General features: G+C 39.4%; 2 protein-coding genes across 2 annotated transcripts in view; one reads left to right on the plus strand and one right to left on the minus strand.

The window, feature by feature from the left end:
- LOC129407889 (purine nucleoside phosphorylase LACC1-like) overlaps positions 1-5,285 on the plus strand; it is an 11,706-nt gene extending 6,421 nt beyond the window's left edge. Inside the window, exons 2-4 of the mRNA XM_055150452.1 lie at positions 1,400-1,565; positions 3,195-3,420; positions 4,003-5,285. Coding sequence (XP_055006427.1) covers positions 1,400-1,565; positions 3,195-3,420; positions 4,003-4,213 — 603 coding nt within the window. The 3' untranslated portion in view covers positions 4,214-5,285. The remainder of the gene's footprint in view (positions 1-1,399; positions 1,566-3,194; positions 3,421-4,002) is intronic.
- The window catches only part of tgfbr2l (transforming growth factor beta receptor-like), a 53,891-nt gene that overhangs the window by 23,054 nt on the left and 5,098 nt on the right, over positions 1-25,739 (minus strand). The window lies entirely within an intron of this gene.

Here is a 25,739-nt window from a genome sequence, read left to right on the forward strand (position 1 = left end):
ATTTCATTATTTGCAGCCTCTACAGGAGGCATGCGCAGTAGAATGCAAAGTGACAGAGGTACAGGCATAATAGTAGTACTAGATACTGACACACAAGTCTAAAGCACCCTCCCACCGCCTGTCAGCGTGAACATTTAATATATAAGTCACATCGCAGTATAAATCACAGGAAACTCCCAAACCATGAAAGAAGTGCAACTTATAGTCCAAAAAATATGGTATTTGTTGAATTGCTCAAAAGCATTGATAATAATGCTTTCTTACTGTGAGTGCATCGCCTCTCCTCATCTTGCACTTGTAATGAGGCCTGTTGGCGCCTCCTGCTGGTCTCAGTGAAAATAGATAAGTGTTTTGCCGTACTGTGGAACATTTGGGCAAAGCTCAATTATTATGCTAAACTGACTTCTTTGAGCTTGTGTTGTAATGTTGTTCCCTCATCAAAAAACATGCCACAAGAGGTTTTAGATCCATGCATGTTTGAGTAATTTAGAGATCTCTCCTCGGTCCTATTCTAACCCTGCTTAAGATTCCAGGGTAGGCGTGGGCCTTAAAAAGTCTTATTATTATGTTGTCCAAGTCTTATTTTTTTCACAAAGGTCTTAAATTTCATTAGCCTGTTCTTTGTATACTCAACTGGCCTGCAGTGCAATGTTAAATGGACGGAGGAAAAAAACTACGTAAAATCATGTAACGTGAATGAGCGTCTAATTTGGAGTATGCGTAAACAATACTTTGGTTTCTGGCGCCGGCAGCAATGAGTAAATAATCAGTACAATGGAGAATGACGTTGGATGGATCATGGGGAAGTGTAGGTTTAATCCACAGTGGCTCTTAGATTCTAGATGTAGTAGCTGTTTGGTCATTATTAGAATTGGATCTGGAGTTTTTCGCCCACTTAATGGGTATGATGTTGGTCTTAATTTTTATTTAAGTGGTCTTAAAAGGTCTTAAAAAATCTTAAATTTGGCGTAGTCAAACCTGAGGATACCCTGGATTCAACCTACGTCAGTCATGCTCCCACACGATAATTCTCCATAAATATACAAAAAGCAGGATATAAAACTGTACACAACAACTCGACAAACCTGATGCGATGTGCAGTAGTTTCATTAGCGGGATGCACATTGATTGTGATAGTGCTCTGTAGGGGGAGTAAAGGGTAAGGGAGAGTCAAAATCAAAATCAAAAACTAAACATATAAAACATGTTAATATGTTGTTTTCGGCAAGTGTAGCATTTTCCAAACAATAAAAGATAGTGTGGTGATCTAAACATGTATTAGCGAGTAATAACACATAGGGTATTTTAGTTCTATCTTTAAATGAATCAAAACTACAAACCTTTATTGACCACACGATTATAAGTGTAACACGTATTTCTGTGAATGTGATCTTTGCAGGTGAACCATGGCAGTGACGTGTGGGTGCTTGGAAAACCCGAGCCGGATGTTTACGACGGGATAGTGACAGACCGGACTGGAGTGGTCCTGGCTGCTCCGGGCGCAGACTGTATCCCCCTGCTGTTCTGTGACCCGGTGCACAGGGTCATAGGAGCCACTCACGCAGGTATCACAGATCAATATGGCTCATTATACTGCTGCAGGGCTTTAAAACTGTGAGGCTGGACACAGGATAATCTTAAAAATGTATTTTGGTTGTGTTGATTACTCATTGCTATCTATACATTACTGCATTATAAACTGCATTTCCCAGTTTTTCCATTCTGAGACTAAAACAGCTGTTTTCCTATGTGATTTTCAGACTCAAAGGTCTTAACTACCATAATTTCTGGACTGTAAGCTGCTACTTTTTTCTCACACTTTGAATCCTGCAGCTAATATATGGATGGATTATTTGTTTGGTGCATCGTTCATTTATATGTACCGTCTATGGTTTGGCAACCTGTGCTGTTAACACATGGATCAATGTGAAGTTGCAGTGTTAGAGATATTGTCAGTGCACTCAAACAGTTTATCGCTGTTTGATAAAATAAGTTCAGATGCTAAATGAACATTAGTGATTGGGATACATCTTAATGACCCGTATGTGTTAAATGCAGGTGAGTGCATAAATGACGAGAAGAAACGCCTCAAACTTCAGTAGCCAGACATCCACTCATACCGGATTACCTAGCCCCGCCCCCCTAGAGAGTCTGAAATCTGCTGAAAACCTATGAGAAATTGCCATGATACCAGACCATAGACTGCAGTCTATGTACCAGACAGGACCGAGGCTCTTTCTGCAGGAGATATGCAGAGTAGAGTGGGGGGGTGAGGGTGATGCACCAACCATACACAAACACCCTACTCATGTAAAACACACATAGAAATGCAGATGATGCAGTTTTTAAGTTAAAGACAATTGATCTGGCTGAAGGAAACAGAGCTGCTGCACGTGAACTCGGCATTAATGAGTCAATGGTGAGATTTTGGCGACGGCAGCGTGACGAACTGACTCTATGCAAAAAATGACAAAAGCTTTCAGAGGCGATAAAAGCAGACGGCCCGAACTTGAAAACGTTCTTGAAGACGTGGACACCTGCGGCTTATATTCAGGAGCGGCCTATATATGTACAAGTTTAAAATTTAAGTTCAAATTTAGTTGATGCAGCTTATATATAGGTGCACTCAATAGTTTGGAAATTACAGTAGATCCTAATAAACCAGTTGACATATAACTGGTAATAATTAGAATAATGCATTGGTTTATATTGCTTTCAAGACATCCAAAGTGCTGTACAGTGTAGTATTCATTTACTTCACATTTATTTCCACAATAGCCCTGGGGCAGACTGATGGAAGCAAGGCTGCCAATCTGTGCCATTAACCCCTCTGACTTACACCAACACTCACAACATTTATACCAGGCAAGGTGGGTGTCTTGCTTAAGGACACAACAACAGTATGCACTAGTCTAGCAGCACCTCGCATCTCCCATCCAAACACAAACCAGGACTTTAGCTTTCGAGATCTGACAAAATCAAGCATTGACAAGCAGGTATGGCCACAGCATTCACATGCATGAATTTTCAGACCCCATGCACAGAGGAACTGTGAGATTTTATGGCATGAACCATCCCTCTCCTCTATAAAGATCTGTTTTTACAATATACATATCAGATATATCACATATAATAAAGAAAAGTTGGGTACCTCAGCTTTATGTAATGATGATGTCACTTCTGTGTTTGTGCAGGTTGGAGGGGTACGCTGATGGGAGCTGCCATGGAGACAGTGAACTCTATGGTGCGTGAGTTTGGGAGCAACATTCAGGACATCCGTGTGGCCCTGGGTCCCTCTGTGGGAGTCTGCTGTTACACTATGGACCAGAAACAGGCCTCAGACTTTACCAAGATCCACACAGACTGTGTCCCTGATCCTGAGTCTGCCCGCCCACACGTCAACATACGCCTCGCAAACAGGTACTGACCCAGTCCTACTATACGCAATGCACCCTACGGTCCAAAACTTTTATCATGATTGTTTTGAGTTATTACATATTTAAAACACCAGATGTTAGCTTTTGTTGGTTTGAAAATTCTTTTTTTTTTTTTTTTTGACAAAAACAGTGCTTTTAAAAACATGTTCAGCTAATTTTTGTTTTTGACACCGTCTATCCCCCACTGTTCTGTGAGGGGAGAGCTGATTGGGGAGAGGGGCCGTGTGGTGGGAGCATGAAGAGCACTGCAGGGAGCGATAACCAAAAAGGACAACATGTCTGCATTTTGACAGAACAGCAAAGTTCACAATAGAATTATTATTCACCTGTCCTCCAGCCCAGTTTAAACTATGGCTTCTTTATGCTGTGATCATGCAAAGTCAGTTTACCCATGGATCAGAGTGATGAACAGTTAAAGGCGTTACCATAGAAATTGAGAAGTCTGAACTGAATATTTTATCTTTTGAATGCTCGCCATCCTCAAAATGGGAACTTGTACCATATATTAAAGTGCAGGTGTGTATTAAAGTGTACCCGTGTATTAAAGTGTACATGTGTGTTGCAGGGTGCTGCTGCAGAATGGGGGGGTCCTGCCTGAGCACATCCATGATGACACAGTTTGTGACAGACCTCTGGTGACGCCCTGCACTTCCTGTAACCCTGAGAAATACTTCTCCCATGTTCGAGATGGAATAAACTTTGGGACTCAAGTCGGCTTCATCTGGATCAGAGAGTCCGAACTAGAGACTAAAACTGAGGCAGCTGCTTTGGTGTGATCAACCAGGGAGAGGAGGTCTAAAACCCTTTAAAAACAGCGCCCCCTGGTGCCACAGTGTGGCGGCTTTAACTCAAAGCTAAAGACACTGAAAGTGTTTTACAGTGCATTATTCACTCCACACTCGGTGGTGGTAAAGTTGTTATTGTGAGGACAAAAGTGAGGCTGTTGGCACCATCAGCCCCTCACACGTGTGCACACTACATTTATACTAGACATAGGCAATGTGGGGGTGGAGTGTTGCCTAAGGACACAATGTCAGAACTTGGTCTATGGAGTACATCAGCATTACAATTGTTATCATTAAGAGCATTAGTTGGTTTAAAAATGTATGTATCTGGGGACAAAGATGGGTCATGAAAGTCTAAATAAAAATTCTACATACCCTCTTGTTAAAACTGTGTAATGTTTTACATTAAACTCACTCTTCCTGTCACTGATAGAAGAAATTGAATACAACATTATGCTCATTAATAATAATGCATCAGTTTTATATAGCGCTTTTAGACACTTTACAGAGCATTATTCATTCACTCCACACCCAGTGATGGTAAACTATTACTGTAGCCACAGCTGCCCTGGGGCAGACTGACAGAAGCGAGGCTGCCAATCTGCACCATCGGCCCCTCCGACCACCACTGACCACCACCTTCATATTAGGCAATGAGGGTGAAGTGTCTTGCCTAAGGACACAACAACAGTTTTTTACGACTGGCGCCCCCCTGTGGCACCTGATTTTCCCAGTGGTCTCACATCCAAATACTAACCAGGCCCGGCCCTGCTGAGCTTCTGAGATCTGACAGGATCAGACTTTGACAAGCTGGTGTGGCCACAACATTATAACTACAGAGGCTCAGCTATAAGAAGAGCCACACTCAGAATAACACTGTCCACATGCATCACTTGTCTCTGGACTAAGCCAGGTCTATAGAAGGACTAAATCCAGTCTAAACATCAGGACTAAACTGGATCTGAATTAAGACAAAACCAAGTTGAAGGACTATACCAGTCTAAAGCTCCTCTGATAGATGCAGACCAGTGCAAAGTACACCACATTGGCTATAGTTTGGGAGATACTCTCACTCATCACGATTTGTCAAACTTGCTCTAATCATAATAAATATGTCACCTTTTAGGACAAAGTGCTTTTTTTTTTTTACTTGAACATATCACATTTACTAACCATAATGCAAGAAGGATGTTTCATACACTTCACACTTCTATATCTGCAGTTATGTCTCTGGTAACATTCTATATGCAATAAAAATTTATACAACTGATAATGTATTTTTGTAGTATTTATTCATTTATTTAATTTTGCAGAACCACAGCACAGCTCTGTAGGTTTCATTATTAAATTATAAATATATTATGTTTTAACAGAAAATAATGTAGGATTAAGATTTATAGTGCCATTTACAAATTTTTGTTTCAATGTTTTGTTCCCCATCTCTCCAATGTCCAAAGGAGAAATGGTTAAAATAAATATGTAGATACTTCTTGTTATCTGTATTCACATTATTATATGCATACTACTGTTTTATTCAATATATTATGTTACTTTAAAATAATTTCAGATCGATTAAGTTCTTTTACTGGTTTTTATTAAGGCTTATTCAGATATTAGCTCCTTGCCATTTTTCTTTTCAAATGGCCCTTTTGAATGTTCAGAGAAATGTTTTTTATTTTCTTAGCTTTTGATTGATCATACTTTTATTTATTGTCATTTTCATTTATCTTAATTTTTTAATTCCAGTGTTTCCAAGCCCTTGCATCGGGAGTGAGGTCAATGGTGCTTTAATCTCTCCAAAAAATAACATAAATACAATACAATATGTGAAAAGTGCTTTATAAATAAAGTTTGATTTGATTTGATTTGATATGTGTCTGTAGTTGTGTTGTAGATGTTGAATTTGCGGAGCGAGCTTCAGATGAGGCTGAGTGAACTGCGGTAGGACCCAAACCCAGCCACAAGAGTCTCTGTGAAGGTGGCGTTCAAACAGTGCAGAATGTGTGGAGAACCATCAGGGGAGACTTCATAGAAGGCCAGAAATCCAGCCTTTGGGTCCAGGTACACAGCCACACGATGTGAGGATGAAGAGGTTACACAAAACTCTCTCCCATTGTGGCGGAAAGAGTACCGTCCCTTGAACACACTTAGAGTCCAGGACTCATGGTTTAGTCCAAACAGGCACTCTTTACCTTTTCCTTTTCGTTTCAGAGTTTTGTAACAGACAGAAATATCCACCCATCCAGGCTGGTTCTCTTCACAGCCCTCCCACAGTACCTCCCAGTAGCTCCGTTGAGTCAGCTCAGTGTAGCTAAGGACCTGGGGCCTGGAGTCGAAGCGTTTTTGGTGATCTGGATAGTGCAGCTCCTCCTCCACATGTGTCACTGTTCTCTGGTCCTCAGACAGGTGCAGAGCTCTGTGAGCGGTGTTCACATCCAGACTCAGGTCACACAAGTCTGTAGAAGGAAACAAGGATAAATAAGGAAGTGATGTCATCACCATACATTTCAGTGGTGTCTAATTAAATGTCAAAATGAAACTCACACTTTCTCAGACTAGGAGTTAACCACTGGGCACCAGAGGGATTCAGCCTACAGTACAATGAAGCACAGTTGAAGAATGAGTCAAACGCAAGATCAAGTTTGCCATCATGGAAAATGACATGCATCTAAACCTTTATGTTTCACAGTCACTCTGGTTTTCACTGTGTATTTACTGCCATATCAATATTACACACATTGAATGAAAGTGAAGCACACTATCAGAACAATTATTAAATTATGTATTGTTTTTGTGGTTTGTGAGGTCCTCACCTTAGAGTTTCCAGGGGAAAGTGGGTGTCTAATCGTAGTTGAGTCAGCAGCTGCTTTGACGGTCCTGGATGGTTGTAGCTCAGGTCTAACTCTGCCAGACGAGAGTGGGAGGAGCCGAGAGCTGAGGCCAGAGCAGCCCCGCCCCTTTCTGTGACCAGACATCCAGACAGGCTAAAGACACATGCATTTGTTATTTAAGACAATTCTCTATCAACAAAACTCATTATCTTCTGGTATAGGTAGTTAACCCATTGCAGAGGTGGCTTTCATTTTGACATAAATGATGGATTCAAACCTTCCAGCAGTAGCCATATCTTAAAGAGGTACAAAAGGTTTTAGAAGTAGTCATCTAGACCTTTTTTTTTTTTTTTAGTAAGATGTTCTGAGTCCCATCTACAAGCCATTTTCAGTTTGGTACTGATCTCAGACACTAGGGTTTATACTCCAGCTCCCCTGCCTCATTTTGAACTGTTAAGTACCTGATAAGCATTTAACTGCCCTGATCTCTCACCTGATCAAGGTGCAGGGATATTCTTGTAGACAGTTGGTAAATTGTACCCAACCCACAATTTCACAATAGCTTTTCTCACCCCCCTTTCAAAGGAACCTTTCTCCCTGGTTAAATCTGGACCTCACTGTCTACAAATGAATGATCTGTGGCTTTATGATGAAGGTGAACAATGGAATGTGAACCCAAATGTAAATGTATTTTTTGTTGATATTTTCTTTGTTATAATGGTGGTTTAGTTTCACAGATGTAATGCTCACTGCTAGTGATGGGCAGATGTGTTTGTAACATATATAACACAAATCCTGATATTCTGCTCAGTGCCTCTGGAGGCATTAGCTGTCTGAGCTGTGGCATGATACTGGCCCTGGATTGGAAGGACCTGACTTTGGAAGCAAGGCAAGACACAAGTAACCTTACATTTGGAAACAGCTTGTGTTAGTGTGTTCTATAGTGCCATCATGATGAAATGAACTTCCTATAGTTCACAACACAGGGCTGCAATTGTGCTGCAATGATATTTGGATTCAATAAATGAAAGAACTGACCAAGAAAGTAATACAGTTGTCACATGACTATGCGACACACTTTGTACTGATTTGCACATTTGAATGATGAATACAACTTTACATGAAATTCTATGGGAGAAATCAGCATGAGAAAAACTTTACTCAAACTGGCAGTAAAACAAAACAAAATGCAACAACCTTCCCATTGATTATTCATTTGGATGAGTCATTCACAAAGGTATCATGAAAAGTCAAATTTTTTTTTTTTCATTTTATGGAGTTACAGTATATCCAGATATACAGTCAATATACACGGTGTGCACAGTTATTAGGCAAGTGGGTATTTTGACCAAATCTTGATTTTTATGCCTATTCTCCTACTCTAAGGTGTGTAAACTTGAATTTGTATGGGATTTAAGCATATTAGGTGATGTGTATTTGTCTAATGAGGGAAGGTGTGGCCTAAGGAGATCATCACCCTATATGAAGGTGTGCAGTTAATGTGCAGTGCAATTATTAAACAGCTTTTTTTCCTCAGGCAAAATGGGCCAAAATGGAAATTTAACTGACTCTGAAAAGTAAAAAAAAATGTAAAAAGTCAGCACTCTTGATATTGCAAAGATATTGGGACGTAATCATAGAACCATCTGGTTAAAGATGAGCTTGTTGGACCTTTTTGGGTTGAAGATGGACTCAAAATTAACTCCCAAACCTACTTCCAGTTTTTAAAAAACACTTTCCTCAAGCAGTGGTACAGAAAAAGTCTGCATCTTTCAAGAGGACCATGACTTTTATACAGGACAATGCTCCATCTCATGCATCGAAATCCTCCACTGCGTGCCTCAAAGATGAAAAAATAATGAAAAGCCCCCCTTCCTCACCTGACCTAAACACTACTGTGAACTTGTGGGTTCTTCTTAAACAGGAGATTTACACAATGTCTGGGAGGCTGTGGTGCTACTGCACAAGCAGATCAAGAAACTGACAGACTCCATGAATGGAAGGTGCTTAACCATTATTGAGAAGAAGGGTGGCTATATTGGTCACAGACTTTTTTTTATATTAATATCAGATATGTTTATTTGTACATTTTGAGTTGTTTAATATTCTGAAAGATGAAAATAAATAAGTGAGAATGGAAAATGTTCATTTTTCATTTTGTTGCATAATAACTCTGCACACATAGATTTTCTGCAAAGAAAAGCAGAATGTCACTTTTACTTATTTATACTTTCAGGTTTGGTTTACTTACATTTTGGATTGACCGAGAGAACTGTAGTTGTGCAATTATAAAAATTGCAATTGCCTTAGGCCCCGCCCCCGGAACTGGACGTGGATTCTAACGCCACCCTTCATGAACTCTTTTACCACAGCTCTCTCTAACTATGACTCAAGTGCACTTGAAATGGTAAATATTGTATATATGTGTCGATAACACTTTTTGGTGGCACCATAATTATGTCTTGTTTTCTTTAGCTCTGTTTCTTTTTCCGATCCTGTATCATGTTATACATAAATTATAGCAATTTAGTACTCAAGTTATTGCTAGTGTTACATGTGGGCTGAGCATATTACAGGATTATACTGAATAGGACCTGGGGGAGATCGCAAAGTACCCCAAAATGCACGGATGACACGCACACACACACACACACACACACAAAAGCACACACAGTTCAGGCATGTTTTTGATAAGAATTGATACAAATTATAGAAATAATAGAATGCTCCAAAAAGTCAATTTTGCATAATACCCATCTTTAACATTTTTTAAGACATAACACAGATGGGAGTCAGTCATGGAAAAAGTCTGACCTGAGTGTCTTCAGTCTGCAGGTGGCGCTCTTTAGTCCTGAACACAACTGTTCTACTCCTGAGTCCTGGAGGTGATTGTCACTGAGATCCAGATGTGTCAGACTGGAGGAGCTGAAGAGAGTGGAGAGAGCACCACAGCTGTCTTTGGACAGGTTACAAAAACCCACCCTGTAACAAAGACAAGCATCTTAAACATCTAGACACTGTTTATTCAGTATTTTACTTATTAGCCTATTACGTATTTCATTTTTACCTTTACACATAGTATTATCTTAACAAACCATAGACTATTGCTCTCCATGGAATGATGAGTCTTTTTGTGTTTTCTTGTTTTTTGTGACTACATCACTGGGTGCCTCCTGGTGGTTGGACTAGTCGCATTGGTGAGGTTCCCCCACCTATGCACGTGATTTAAACCACTGGTTCATGAGTTTGGCTTAATTTGCTGTGCCGTCTGCTGTGTCCACTGTGGTGAGTGGGTAGCACCTCTGGGCACTCATCTTTATCTTAAAAATATATATATATTTTTTTTGTAAAACATTAATTGTAATGGTAATATACATTTTTCTAAATGTGTGTAAAATCCCTCAGTCGTCCAAGTAGAATCAATGGTGCTTCTTCAGCTCTGGTCAGACAATGGTGGACACTTCCTTATATCTGCCTGCAGGGAGGAGCTAACTACACTGAAACTCCTCTGAACCTAACATGCTACTTGTTTACAGTTTCTGTTTGTTAAGTCTATTGAACTTGCACTGAGTATGGGGTCTTATTAACATAATCATTCAGGCCAAATAATGGTACTTTCACATCTCTAGGCCTGACCTGGCTATCCCTGCTGTTTCATTTTGTTTAGTTTTAGGTGTGAGGAAGGAGTTTTAAATGGGAGACAGATGATGTCTGAGGCCTCCATTTCTGTTCAAGGATGGACTGTCTTTCCTAACAAAAATTGTTTCTTTAACTCCACTCTCAACCAGTTCTTTTCTCTGGCTCAGATTTGTACCTCACTATCCTTAAAGGACTGGCCCGAAGCTTTTAGATGGAGGTGTACCGCAGACTGAGGTCCACTATTGCTCTCTCATCTGTGTTGGTATAAGCTCCTGGGAAGTGGCTGTTTTGTTTCTCCAGTGTAGCACTCACTGTAGTCTTCACTATACTGAATGGAGTAGCAATGATAGGAGAGACCAGTGAGCCCATTGCACAGCTGTGGATTTGCTTGTAGAAATTTCCTCTGAACTGAAAATAGGTGGTATTTTAACAAATTTCTTCTGACAGCTTCTGTCTTGTGAGGTTGTTGTTCCTAATGGTGGTTTCTGCTGCTGTGATGTAGTCCACCATGGGGATACGGTTAGATGTTACAGAGAAATTGTTAGGGTGTCTGGGTGGTTTCCTTTGATATGACCTCTCTTTTCACTTGTATCCCTACATCAGTAGCAGTGGAGGCAGCAAGAAGGAGACTACTGCAGGATACTAAGTTAGAAGAGAGAACTAAACTTTCACACAACCAAATCTGCCAGCTTGCTGGAAATTTGCTTATATACTAGAGGAAATTCAGAGGAAAGTTCTACAGGCAAATCCACGGCTGTTCCATGGGCTCACTCGTTTCAGCGGAGGGGGCGGAGCACCACTGCAGCCCTGTGCAGCGCATATGTGAGATGTGGAATGGCTCTCATTCAATACAACAGGTGTGTTGTATGATGTGGGCTTACAGTCACAAGCAAACTAGCACTAGCCAATGGTTTCAATTTGTCACACTCACCACTTTTGTAAAAGCACCTAAATGGAACCAAGAACATTTGTATTGACCACAGCCTCCTTAATACCGATGCTGTTCTCACCTGAGGATCTTCAGTTTGTAGGGGGCGCTCTTCAGTCCAGAACACAGCAGCTCCACTCCTGCGTCCTTCAGGTTGTTGTAACTGAGCTCTAAGTGTGTCAGACTGGAGGACTGGAGGACTGAGGACAGGGAACCACAGCAGCTCTGGGACAGCTTGCAAGCATTCAAGCTGGAGAAATGCACACAAGAAGTAATATGATGCTTTTTTGGTATTTAGTATTTTAGTACATTTTACATACACAACATTACACATACATCCTTTTTTAGACATTCAAGGATTTATGGTCATTGTCACAAGTAACTTTGAAATAACACACTAGTGTGGCTATTTGAAAACAATATCAGTGCAATTCATAAAGTGCAAATACTGGCATATAAACATATAGACCATTGAGGTACTTATAGCATGTAAGATAACATCATGACATAAAGGCAGAGGTAGATATATTTTAATATGAAATGTTACAGGTACAATATAGTTTTGTAGTATGATTCACTGAGGTTCAGGAGTAGGATCATGCCTCACCCTTCTATTGCTCCTCTCCAGCAAAACCGCAGCTCACCTCTACCTCTGATTACCCACAAGCCTCATTTCTACAATCTTAACCGGACAGCAATGTCTGTCTTCACTTTTGCCATGTACAGAATACTACAATAAAGATATGCACTGATGAATGATACGAATAGAGGGAGATGAGTAGAGATTCAAGATGGGAGCTTTGTCAGTCAATTCAGGACCACCCAGACCCCTATATCCATATCAATCATCAATGCATATCTTTTTTTGTATACTGTTTTTGCAGTGTGGTCCTCGCTAGTGAAATTTATAAGTAATTCACAACATTGATCTAAAACATCTCAAGAATAGAAATGACTTCCTGTTCAAAAGTACAGAACTGATAGACCCTGCCTCTTCATACTTGTACTTCATTGCAGAAAGCTGCGTATTGTCATTTGAATTTTATTTAAATAATCACAAATAAATACAGAAAAATGGGCGGAGATACAGGGTAGATGAAAACCAACATTTTCTACTCAAGTACTCAATCCTTAAACGTATCCTTAAAGTATGAATCAATCAAAATACAACTCTGTATAAGATAAAGGTGAAGGAACATCATTACAACATGGTTAAGTGGATTTTATATTGCCTTTAATGAATATAAACAGAGGCATTGATGGCAGTGAGGACAAGGCAAATTTATTCAATAGTTGTTTTTTTTTAACCATCATGCCACTCCAGTAGCCACTCTTCCACATAATGGTCCTGCTCACACCTCGTCTACAAACCCCTGTCTGACCGCACTCAGCTCAGTGTGATGAAGACCAAGGAATTGGTGGTGGACATGAGTAGGACCACAGCTGCTGTGACAAAACCTGCACCTAGGAGTCAATGTGGACATGGTGGAGGAGCCAAGCTGGAAGAGCCGGTCTACGCAGCTTACAATGCTCATGATGTTCTACAATAAAGAGCTATAATGACATGCTGTGATCTGTGACTATAAACTGAATTACCCCTCAGAGATGAAGGTTTTCTCTGTTCTCACCTGAGTATCGTCATTCTGCATTGAGTGCTCTTCAGTCCAGAACAAAGCAATTCCACTCCTAAGTCCTTGAGGTCATTGTAACTTAGATCCAGATGTGTCAGTCTGGAAAATTTTGAGCAAAGCACTGAAGACAGAGGACCACAGCAGCTCGAGGACAGGGAACACATACTCAGACTGAAAGAGAAAGAGATTTTAATTCTCTCTCAATTTTTTGTTCTGAAGCAGTTTGAACATTACATGGTTCCTGAAAGGGATGAAGGGATGATCGATCTTGGAATTCAATAGAGCTCTAACATTTAAGATATTGTAGTAGATAATATTACCAAAATCAGGTATATTTGGATAAATTGAGTAAACATGATTGCAGAAAAAGGTAAATACAATAAAGATGTCTATAGTCCCATTTCTATACCAATGGCTCTGCAAACCAAAAAAAGAAGGGACACTTGCTCTGCCCAATATAAAATATTATATGCCTAGAAAAGATTAGCCAAACACAGGGTAGGAATTAATCTGGATTTGGACTAGGTTTCAAAAGATTTGACCTCTCCTATTCCTGGTTGCCATATAATCGAGCATGTAATTGCCGACATCAAGAGGTGGATGTCCCAAACTTTTCTTCAGATAAGTGAAAACAAAACAGAGATCCTTCAAATTGGAATGTAAACATTCCCCCTCATTATGGCAGCTACAAAATCCAGGTACAATAAAAGGACGACAACTGTGAGTAATCCTGTTTTTTTTTTTTTCATCATTAATTTACCAAAGCTACTGAATCCTGTTTTCTCCAGTTAAGGCTTGTGACAAAAATGAAGCCATTTCTATCCCAACCTGGCGTAGAAAAAATATACTCTGCTTCATTTGTTCAAGGAGTGATTATTGCAACGCCCTTTACTCAGGGATCAACTCAAAGTATAGTTATTGCCTTCAGTTAATTCAACTCCAGTATTGGTCCCCCCTACATTGAGTGTGTGTTATCATATTGATTTTAAAATTATTTTAATCAGCCCTTAACCATCAAATGCCTTCTCAGCCCGAGCTCCAAAACTTTGTAATGCTCTACCAGAAAGTGTTAGACAAGCAAATGTCTTAAAAACACATTTTTACAGAAGGGCTTTTTATTGATTTTAATTGATGATCTAGTGCCATAAATTAAGTCTTTTGAGTATTTCTGTTTGATCCTCACTGTTTTTGTTGCGTTTTTTATATGTTCTATGTTTTGTTTAAATGTGTATGAATGAATATTTAAGTTATAAGGCAAATTAAACTGCTTAGATTTGACAAAAATGTTTTGTAAAATTATTACAATTGTTTGACAAATGAAAATTTTACACACAGACTCTTTTGAGTCTTTATTCTTCTTACCAAAGAGTCTCCAGTTTGCAGGAGGTGCTCTTTAGCCCTGAACACAGTTGTTCTACTCCTGAGTCCTCGAGGTCATTGTCACTGAGATCCAGATGTGTCAGATTGGAAAACTCTGAGCAGAGCACTGAGGATAGAAGACCACAGCAGCTCGAGGACAAGAGACAGCTGCTCAGACTGAAATGAGACGGAAATATGAATTACAATTTTTGTATTCAACGTTTGATGAAATGAATTACAGAAGTATTAGTACTTTTTATCAGTTGGCCAGCTGAAGGTAACTTAATTTATATTATTTACAACCAGTGATGGTGGTTGGAAAACTGTTAAAACATAGAGGAAAATACTTCAAGGTCTTATAGTATGCAAAATTGTTGTGAGCTTTTAACCATGTTACAATATTGTTTCCTTATCAAAAATAACATGGCTTGAGTTGGGTCTTGATTTGATTTACGATTCATTCACACATGTAATTGGGTAACTGAGTAATGAATGTTCAAGTCTTAAAATACTCCGTTCCACCATGTGATGTCATTATGTGGTACATTTAAAGTTAACAGCTATTTTTAGCCTCAGTTGAATGGAAGAACTCATCCTACATATACAGGGTTTGTGTGTTTAACACGTGTGAATGCAACACAACTCCAAGTATGTTTTTATGAGGAAACAACATTATAACATAGATCATGAAATAGTGTAATATGGGCCCTTAAATACTGCTGAATGTCTATAATAGGGAATAGGGAGGAGGCCCAAGAGAAAGACAGGGTCACATTCCTAGACTGGAGGGGCTCAGCAGGACACAGGTTTACTCTAACGTGTAAGAATGAAAACAGGTTTTCATAAAATTTACACTCACATTGCTTTGTTGGTTGCTTTGATGACTGGAAGCAGGTGCTGGAGAGCTGTTGGTGAAGCAGAGTATTTTTTCATATCAAAAACCTCCATCTCTGAGTCTGAGGAGAGTAAGCTGAAGACCAGGGCAGACCATTGAGCTGGACTTAAGTTAGAAACCCGTCCCTCTGTTATGGTCTTTTGGATCTGTTCCACTAGAGTGTGATCATTCAATTCATTCAGGCAGTAGAACAGGTTTATGCTTCTCTCAGTAGACAAACCCTCATTGATGCATTCTTTTATGTATTCAATGGTTTTCTGATTTGAATGTGAACTATTTTCTGTGGGAGTCAACGGACCGCGCAGCAGGCTCTGATTGGTCATCAGAGACAACCCCAAGAGGAAGCGCAGGAACAGGTCCAGGTGACCGCTTGGACTCTGTAAGGCCTGGTTCACAGCGGAGATGTATAAGACTGTCTCAGGCTCAAGGCTTTCAGAGGAATATGTGGGCTCCAGCAGATTTTCTCCAAAGCTGAAGAAGGTCTGATGGACGTGAAGAGCAGCCAGAAACTCCTGCACACTCAGGTGGATGAAGCAGTAGGCCTTGTTCTGGTGCAGGCCAGACTCCTCTTTGAAGACCTCTGTGAACACTCCGGAGTACTTTGAGGCTGCTACTGCATCCAGCCCACATTCGCTCAGGTCCCACTCGTAGAAGATCACATTTCTTTTCTGCAGCTGCTCAAAGGCCAGTTTCCCCAGAGACAGCACCATCTCCCCGGTATCTGGAGTCCAGGGAGGGTCTGTCTCAGAGCGGCCATCGTACTTAAGATTCTTCACTTTGGCCTGCACCACCAGGAAGTGGATGTACATCTGGGTGAGGGTACTGGGCAGCTCAGCTTCATTGGTTTTCAACACATGCTCCAGGACTTTGGAGAGGATCCAGCAGAAGATTGGGATGTGGCACATGATGTAAAGAATTTGTGATTTCTTGATGTGCGAAATAACAACCTCACTCTCATCTCCAAACCTCTTCCTGAAGTACACCTCCTTCTGTGGGTCGGCAAACCCTCGCACCTCAGTCACCATGGAGACGCACTCAGCAGGGATCTGACTGGCTGCTGCAGGTCGTGTGGTTATCCAGAGGCGAGCGGCGGGAAACAGCCACCCCTTGATGAGGTTTACCAGCAGCACGTGCACTGAGGCGGACTCTGTGGGGTCAGTCAATACCTGGGTTCGGCTGAAGTCCAAAGGAAGTCTGCACTCGTCAAGACCGTCTAAGATGAAGAGCACCTGGAGATGTTGGAAGCTGCAGAGATCTTTAGATTGACTAAAGTAGTGGTGCAGCAGTCCTACTAGGCTGAACTGTGTGTCTCTGAGCACATTGAGCTCTCTGAAAGTGAACGGGAACAGCAGCTGTATGTCCTGGTTGGCCCGGCCTTCAGCCCAGTCCAGACTGAACTTCTGAGTCAGCACAGTTTTTCCAATGCCAGCCACACCCTTCGTCAGCACTGTTCTAATCAGCCCCTGTCCCCCAGCTCTGATTGGTTGCTGATCTGTTTTGTTTGTTTTTTCTCTTGCTGACCTGTATATGATGTTTGTGAACATGCCTTTTAGTTTTTTCAGTTGTTTTGTGTGTGGTGACTGGGTTCCTGTCTGCTCTGCTCTGATTGGCCCATGTCTGTGGGAGGGGCCTTTAAAGATGTCTTCACACTTGATGGTTGTTTCAGATGTGAATCTTTTCCTGGACACTGCCTCGATGTATTTGACCTCGTGTTCCTGGTTGACCCCTGCAGCCCCTCCCTCTGTGATATAGAGATCTGTATAGATCTGGTTCAGGAGCGTGCGGTTTCCATCCATACTGATGCCTTCAGACACACAGTTGAACTTTCGCTTCAGGTGAGACTTAAGTTTGTTCTGACAAACTCCTGAAAGACATTCTAAAACACACAAAATAATAATTATATATATATTTTTTACTAAAATTTACATTTTAAAATAAAATATATATAAGTATTATATTTGATATCAAATATAATACAATGAATATAATTGCGTCATGGGACATGTGCAAACGTGTTCTTGGAGTTTGTTTATGTTCTGGTTTGAGGTTCTGAATTAAAAAGTGAAATTATAATCTATCTTCCATTCATTCCTTTCATAAATTTAGGTTTAGTTATTATTCCACAAAAATCTACTTTAAGTCATATTTTCAGTGGACGAAATGTAAAATGTATGTAATTTTAGTCATAGTTTTAGTTTATGATTATTGAGTATTCAGTTTGGATTTAGTTTTAGTCAGTAAAAAACATAACATTAACAAAAACTAACAAAAATTCAGACAGAACCAGCTGAACAGACAGTGTTTCTTACAGTAGTAAACTCACTATTGTTCAGTCGCTCAGCCAGTGGTTCCTGCTCCATCCTCTTCAGAAAGTCCAGAGTGATGTTTAGAAAAGCCACTCTGACACTCAGCTCTTCCTCCTCTTCCTCACCATCTACAAACTCTGTGTAATCTAAGCGCAGAACCCTGAGAAACCTCTTCAGCTCATCTCTGGCAAAGGCAACTATCTTTTCCTCCAGTGGCTGAAACATAATAAAACATAAAGAGACCTTGAAGCAAACTTGGACCAGAAATTGTAGAAAAAGAGGACAAATTGTTAAATATGGTGGGAGATGGAGTCATGGAAGTAAATGTAATCCTATAGATAATAACTGCATGACCATATGCTCTTCATTATTTTTTATCAAGTCACATACAGAGACTGCCATAGCAAAAGGCCAACATGAAAGAAAGTACACCCAAAACAGTGCTGTAACTTTGGTAGATCACTATACTTCACATGGCATTTATGAAAAAATAGGACATTCTCTAAATAGGCGGGGCTAGAGACAGGAGCCTAAATGACAGAAAAGTATACAAACCTTAAATATGTCATCCAGCTCATTCTGAGACCACTGTTGATTGGAAAATTCAGGATTTAACTCAAGTTCTGGATCTTCAACTTCTGGCTCACTGGTGAAATACAATAACATCACATGTAAAATGCCTGACCTTTGTCTTCAACGCCCAGTCATGTTAGTCCTGATCTTGCATGTCATATACTCAGGCATCTGTTATGGATGTCTCCTGGTGAAGACCCAGGACTTGCTGGAGGGACTGGTCTCTTGGCTGGCTTGAGAATGTTTTGGGACTCACCTAGAGTGTGTCATCAGAGGTATAATGCTCCCAACGGCAGAAGCATAATCAGACTGGATTGTGCTACACTGGAATGAACAACACTATCATAATATCCTGAGGGTTCATGTGTCCAGGTGCTGGGTCCTGTACTGATGGTCCCTGCAGATCACCACCCACTGCCTGATCTGTCTACTTCAGTTCCATATTAAACTACAGGGATTCTAGAATGCTGTGATATCTACTGTATAAGCCCACCCTATCTATGGGTTTCAAAACTATGAAAAATTAGGATCATTGCCATAGTGGTAAACAATCTAAAACAAAATTTTATTTTTTTTTAATGCTGCATGTAACAGGAAGCTGAACCTCACAAACAGTCATTTCTCAAGAACCAGATACTCACCCAGGTTCATGAGTAAGTCCTTCTTTGAAAGTTACAGGAAGATCTATGGAGCGATCACTTTTGATAGGAGCAGTGTTGAGGATTTTTTCCTCACTGTTGACAGATACAATGGTACATTTAATTCCATCAGTTGAGAAAATAATTTCACAAGTTTAAAGTGTTTGACAGTTTTCACATTTTCACATTATTACTCCGTCTGATGGGATAGTACCTGGGGTAAATATATATCCTAGTTTTACATCAGTCAAGTGTCAGTTTTTAAAGGACATTAGAAGGCAAAAAAGTTGAAAGTTACAGGAAGTAATTGTTATGAGTTATGTTCTAAAAAGGAATCCCTCTATGTCATCAATACACACAATTTCATCCAGAATGTAATTCATGAGCAAGGACAATAGGTTTCTGATAGTACAAATGTATTTTATAAAGTGTTGTCAAGTATTTTTACTCATCAAATAAAGCTAAATGAGACAAGCTTTGGCCCTTGTTTATAGTTGTTAGGTAATAGCTATGCAATTACAGCTACATATGTCACTGTCCATGTCCAGGACTCCCTAAAAGCTCAGCATTTCTTCTGGGGGGTGGGACTTCACATTCTATTGCAACCATGGCAACCCACGGCAAGCCGTGTTTTCCTATTCACTTTTTTTCAAAGTTAAAGTCAAAATTATTATTATATGGTTATATACTTATATACTTTCTGTTGATGCATCGGTGTGGCACCATTTTTACCCCCCAACAGTTATACAACAGCTACTTTGTATGTGTATGTGTAGTGGTTTTGCTTGCAAATGTTGATTTTGACTTTTTTTTTCCCACAATCAAGTTAAGGTTAGGATCATTCATAGTAGGTAAAAAATGTAGTGTGATCTTAAATATAATGATGTTAACTATGTTTTAATAAATTGTGTAGTGTAATCTGTCATATGCACTTAAAGAAACTCACTTATGCTGGAAGGTAATAAGAAATTCCTTTGAGTGTTCACTCTTGAGGGACTCACAACTGGGACCAGGATCCTCCATCTTCCTCTCAAGGCAGAACAGAATACAGTCTTTTTGGTCAGTTTGGGAAAGAAAACAATATTTCATTAACTTCTTAGGTTCTTTTTAAAGACAATGCAGTAAAGTGTATTTACCTTGTTGACATGTTTCGGCTGCTAGCTGCAAGCCATCTTCAGAACTGTCACCGGTGTTGGTGGTGACGTGTCGTATATGAGTTGTTGTTACTTCCTGTAGGCGTGGTCAGCCTGATGGACCTGGCAGGTCGCTCAGACTGACCACGCCTCCCGTCGCCCGGTGTTCTCTGGAGGAGGGTGTCCCAGGTGTGTGAAAGGAGGAACGCTCCGTCATCACGGTTAATGCTGTCCGTGCCTCGCTTTCTGATTTCAATGGCCTCCTTGATCCAGCGTTTGAACTTGTTGTTTTCCGATCCAATGATCCGAGCCCCGTCCCAATCCAGAATGTGGTTGTTCCTTTTACAGTGGTCTGATATGGCGGATTTTAGGTTTTCCTGTTCTGCTTTGTCTTTTTGTGTTCTGGTGAGTCTCCCTGACGTTTCCTTTTCGCATTCCTTTTGGTGTTCCTTTTTTCGGATGTGAAATGCCCGGCCTGTTTCCCCTATGTATGATTTATTTCATGATTTGCATTGGATTTCGTAGATGGCGTTGCATTTTTGTTCTTGTGGGATTTTGTCCTTGGGATGTACGAGTTGTTGGCGGAGGGTTCGGTTATGCCTCTGATGTATGGTAGTGTGACTATGTCCTTGTGGTGCTGCTGCAGCAGGACCACAAGAACATAGTCACACTACCATACATCAGAGGCATAACCGAACCCATCCAGAGAGCCATGAAAAAACACAACATAAGCACTGTAGTAAAACCATACACAAAACTCCGCCAACTACTCGTACATCCCAAGGACAACATCCCACAAGAACAAAAATGCAATGCCATCTACGAAATCCAATGCAAATCATGAAATAAATCATACATAGGGGAAACAGGCCGGGCATTTCACATCCGAAAAAAGGAACACCAAAAGGAATGTGAAAAGGAAACGTCAGGGAGACTCACCAGAACACAAAAAGACAAAGCAGAACAGGAAAACCTAAAATCCGCCATATCAGACCACTGTAAAAGGAACAACCACATTCTGGATTGGGACGGGGCTCGGATCATGGGATCGGAAAACAACAAGTTCAAACGCTGGATCAAGGAGGCCATTGAAATCAGAAAGCGAGGCACGGACAGCATTAACCGTGATGACGGAGCGTTCCTCCTTTCACACACCTGGGACACCCTCCTCCAGAGAACACCGGGCGACGGGAGGCGTGGTCAGTCTGAGCGACCTGCCAGGTCCATCAGGCTGACCACGCCTACAGGAAGTAACAACAACTCATATACGACACGTCACCACCAACACCGGTGACAGTTCTGAAGATGGCTTGCAGCTAGCAGCCGAAACATGTCAACAAGGTAAATACACTTTACTGCACTGTCTTTAAAAAGAACCTAAGAAGTTAAAGTATATAAGAAGACATAATGAACATCATTGGCTTAAACAATATTTCATCACTATCCATGAGTTTTAGAAATAGGGCTGCACAATTTTGGAAAATAATAATCTAATAGTGAGTTTTCCGATAGCGCTTACATTTGTGATATATGCTTAAATAATTGGTATGGAAGATAATTTGTTCCATTAGATTTTGAATTATAAATGCCACTGAATTCTCTCTTTGATTTTTTTTTAACTCTGAAAAATGATGTTTGAAGTATTTTTATCCTGAATTTTAGCTGCTGAAATTTTAAGTGTACATTTTCAAAGTGTTTAAAATTCACAGCAAAGATCCAAGATGCCAAGGCAGAAGCAATCGATCGTGTGTGAGTGAGGAGGACAGAGGCCGTTTCCTATTGGCTGTTCTCATCTGTGGTGGGGCTTACACTTAACAAATAAAAGAGATGAGGTTTTGATGAGGATACTGACCAATCAGATCGGTTCTCTTCATCATTTCCTGTTGTTACTAAGTTAGATGGGATCACTTTGGATAGATTTCCTGCTAATTTTTTTCACTGGGAATTTTACACTCTGAATTTTGTACACTTTGAAAATGTACACTCAGTAACAAAAATTCTGAATAAAAATAATTCAAACATGTTTTTTTCAGAGTTAAAACATTCAAATGAGAAATTCAAGTACATTTAAAATTCAGAATCTAATGAAAGAAATGATTATAGTTAGTAGGATTTTGTTCAGAGTGCACATGTCAACAACCAAAATTTCAGAGAAGACAAAAAAACACTACTATAAACTATAGATACAACATTTTCTATATTTTGCTCTAAGAAGAGGTTGTAATTAATAGTAGCATTTACAATTTGATAATTGTGTCATTTTCGATAATTGTCTTATTTAGAATGATGAGAAATTCAGATCGTCATTGCGATTAACAATGTAAAACCAAATATTATGAAAGGGGAAAAGTCCTCAAAATGCTGATACATAACTGAAAACCATGAATAGCAATATATTACAAATACTATTCACATAATACTATTCAACACTAATGCTATTTCACATTCTTTGATAAGCATTGTGTCCTCGATTCATGTCCTTCATGATGATATAACTTAATCGCTTGGTGTACTTTGCCCACAAGTGTAAATCATGCACCACAAATAAAACAATAAACCAGTGATGTGCAGGCTCGGCACCATTTTAGAATATTTTTTACTATCAAAAACTTCATAAAATATGAAAATATGATTGCAGAAGAGCACAATAAATGAAAAAGCAAATATGTGTATGTGTATATACAAAATTCTTCTCAGTTAGAAGTTCATGTTTTATAAGAATGTACACACTTTGAGGTAACTTTTAACAGTTTATACATTAGGCTAAATTATGAGATGGACATTAAAAGCTACACTATGTCACATTTCTGAGCAAGGTCTTGTTACTATATTATTGCCTTGCCCTAAGTATTCAATTAAACTGATCCATTTTGCATTTCTTCAATTACAAATATTTTTCTTGCCGAAAAATACCTCGAAAAACATCCATGCTTACTGTGATTGGTCACCTCTCCACAGATCTGTTCAATTGCGCACTTTTACAAATGAAAGCACGAATTTGGTGAACTTAAACAAAAAAAGTGCCACTTACCAAATCTTCATGTCTGTGCAGGTGCAGTGTTTCATATCAAAGTTGATTTGAGCAAAGTTCAGTTGGGGTGGGACTACTCTTAAAGAAGTTCATGGGAAAGACATGTTGGAATATGATTGTTGTCGTTCTGCTCACTACCGCAAATAATGTTTCGTATGATTCTGGGAAAAAAGTTAAAATGTTAATCATAGTTAAACAATAAATAAATAAATGTTAAAGCCAGAGACTGTATATAGAAGTCCATTTGGTACACTTTTTTATACAGTCTGTGGTAAAACTGTCTGTTGTTGTACACAGTGACATAACAATAAAATTCATCACAGTAAATTATAAAAAAAACAAAACAAATGAGCAGTACACATAAAGAATAATGATAATACTGTAGTTATAATCATCATCAAAACAATGTTGACCAAAAAAAAGAGTTACAGATAGCATTTATTTTGATAGACAAATTTCTGAGTCACCTTGAGAATTTTAAAAGCATTACTAAAAAAAAAAAAAATATTACAATAAATAAAGACAAAGTTTGATGTATTTAACAATCCACTTTCTCAGTCACGGTACATGGTCATTCAGGACTTTCAGTGCAAAATTGGCTGCCATTAGAGATTTTTTAAAAGAAAACTTTCAACGTACATCAGATAAAGAACAGTCACATTTCTATTAAGCGTATAGTACAATATAGCAATAAATTAATGACAAAAACTGCATTTGGAAAAGTAAACGGAGCACAGTTTGCCTTAAACTTTGGATGAAAACAAAAAAGTCAGCAGAGTTATTGAGCTATGACAGTAAACAACATGGAACAGTACATTTGTTTTGTTTTGAGTGATGTTGTCAAGTTATGAATAAATATTACCTTCATTGCACAGCCTCATGCCATAAAGTCTTAAGGTTAGTTTTAAAGTAGTGAAAAGAAAAAAATAAATAAAATCACAGTTCAGGTGTAGAAAATCAAGCAAAACATTGTGAACACTAGACACTAAACCAGGATTAAACCAGGACTAAACCAGGTCTAAACCAGAACTAAACCAAGTCTAAACCAGGACTAAACCAAGTCTAACTCATGTCTAAACCAGGTCTAACTCATGTCTAAACCAGGTCTAAACCAAATCTAAACCAAGTCTAAACCAGGTCCAAGCCAGGACTAAACCAGGACTAAACAAATTCTAGTCTATAGTCAGGTCACTTGTTGTTGTTGTCATAATGTTTTGGCAGATTCATATGCACTTTCAACATTTAAACATTATTAACAATCAGAAAGTGTTTAAACCTTAGATAGCTACAGGAACTTCAAAAGACTTTTAGGGTAATGTAGAAACACATATCATAAGAAAACCTTCACATGAGACATCCTTGGGTATGAAGTGTGTACCTTGTAAAGCAAAGCAATCTTACTAAACATAGAACCTCATTCATGAAATTATTCAAAGTATATCACAAAACTTAAAAAAAAAAATGAATAGATAATATGGAAGTTCAGTAAATGAGTATTCATGCTGTGTGGTGACCCAGCACCCTGTGAATCCCTCTGCTTCTGGTGACTCTAGCATCTCATGGTTAAAGAGAGGGTATTACACTTCTATGTGTTATTAACAGCTAACACAGAACATATTCAGGTCACCATGTTACCTTGTATTGTTTTGAAAATGAAATATATGCCAAAAACAATATATCCAAATTAGTTCCAGTTTTGTTTTTTACGCTCTGAGTCCCACTCAGAGTTAGCCAGGCTGGCACCACCTAATACCTCCACTCAAATTGATTTTCTCTCCAGCAACTAGGTCAGAAATCAGAATACACTAGACGGTTCACAAAAACCCCAGAAGTACGAGTTTGGGCACCAGCCAATCAGCGAAAAGCCATGTATTCTGTGTTGGCAACTATTCCCGAGATCAAGGATTTAAAGCCGGAATAAAGAGAATGTTTGGTGAATTTCATCAAGGGGAAAGATGTTATTGCCCTTCTTCATACAGGATCTGGAAAAAGCTTAATATACCAGTTAGCCCCGTTAGCAGCGCATTACATACGTCACGACCAAATAGCAGCGATTGGTTAAATGAAAAAAAGTACCCGTTGAGAGAACGAATTCTAACGCTACAAGGTCAGACTGTTTCCACAAAGTGAAACCGGCTGATGAATCAGGCTACCGCAGAGTGACATCATAGCACAGTCTGAGTGCATTTCACACATGAAACTACTGCACATCGCATCAGCTTTGCCAAGTTGTTGTTTTTTTTTCCATTTTTAAAAATTTTTATGGGAAATTGTCATGTGGGAGCATGGGCGATGTAGGCTTGTGGGCTGAGCTTTGGGCAGAGTCGTACAGCTAACCATAAGGAGGGTTTGAATAGGGCCTGGGAGAGATCAATAGATTACTCAAACATACATGCATGACATCTAAAACCTCTTCGAGCATGTTTTTCATGAGAGAATGTTATAACATGGTAGAAAGCTCCAAAAGTCGATTTTGCGTAATACCCCCTCTTTAAAAATTAATCAAAAAGGTAAAGAAATATACAAAAAAAACAACACTAAATTGTTCTTAAT

This window comes from Boleophthalmus pectinirostris, unplaced genomic scaffold (genome assembly GCF_026225935.1).
Source record: "Boleophthalmus pectinirostris isolate CB_2022bp ecotype Guang Dong unplaced genomic scaffold, ASM2622593v1 HiC_scaffold_1, whole genome shotgun sequence".
In the NCBI taxonomy this organism is placed as follows: Eukaryota; Metazoa; Chordata; class Actinopteri; order Gobiiformes; family Gobiidae; genus Boleophthalmus; species Boleophthalmus pectinirostris.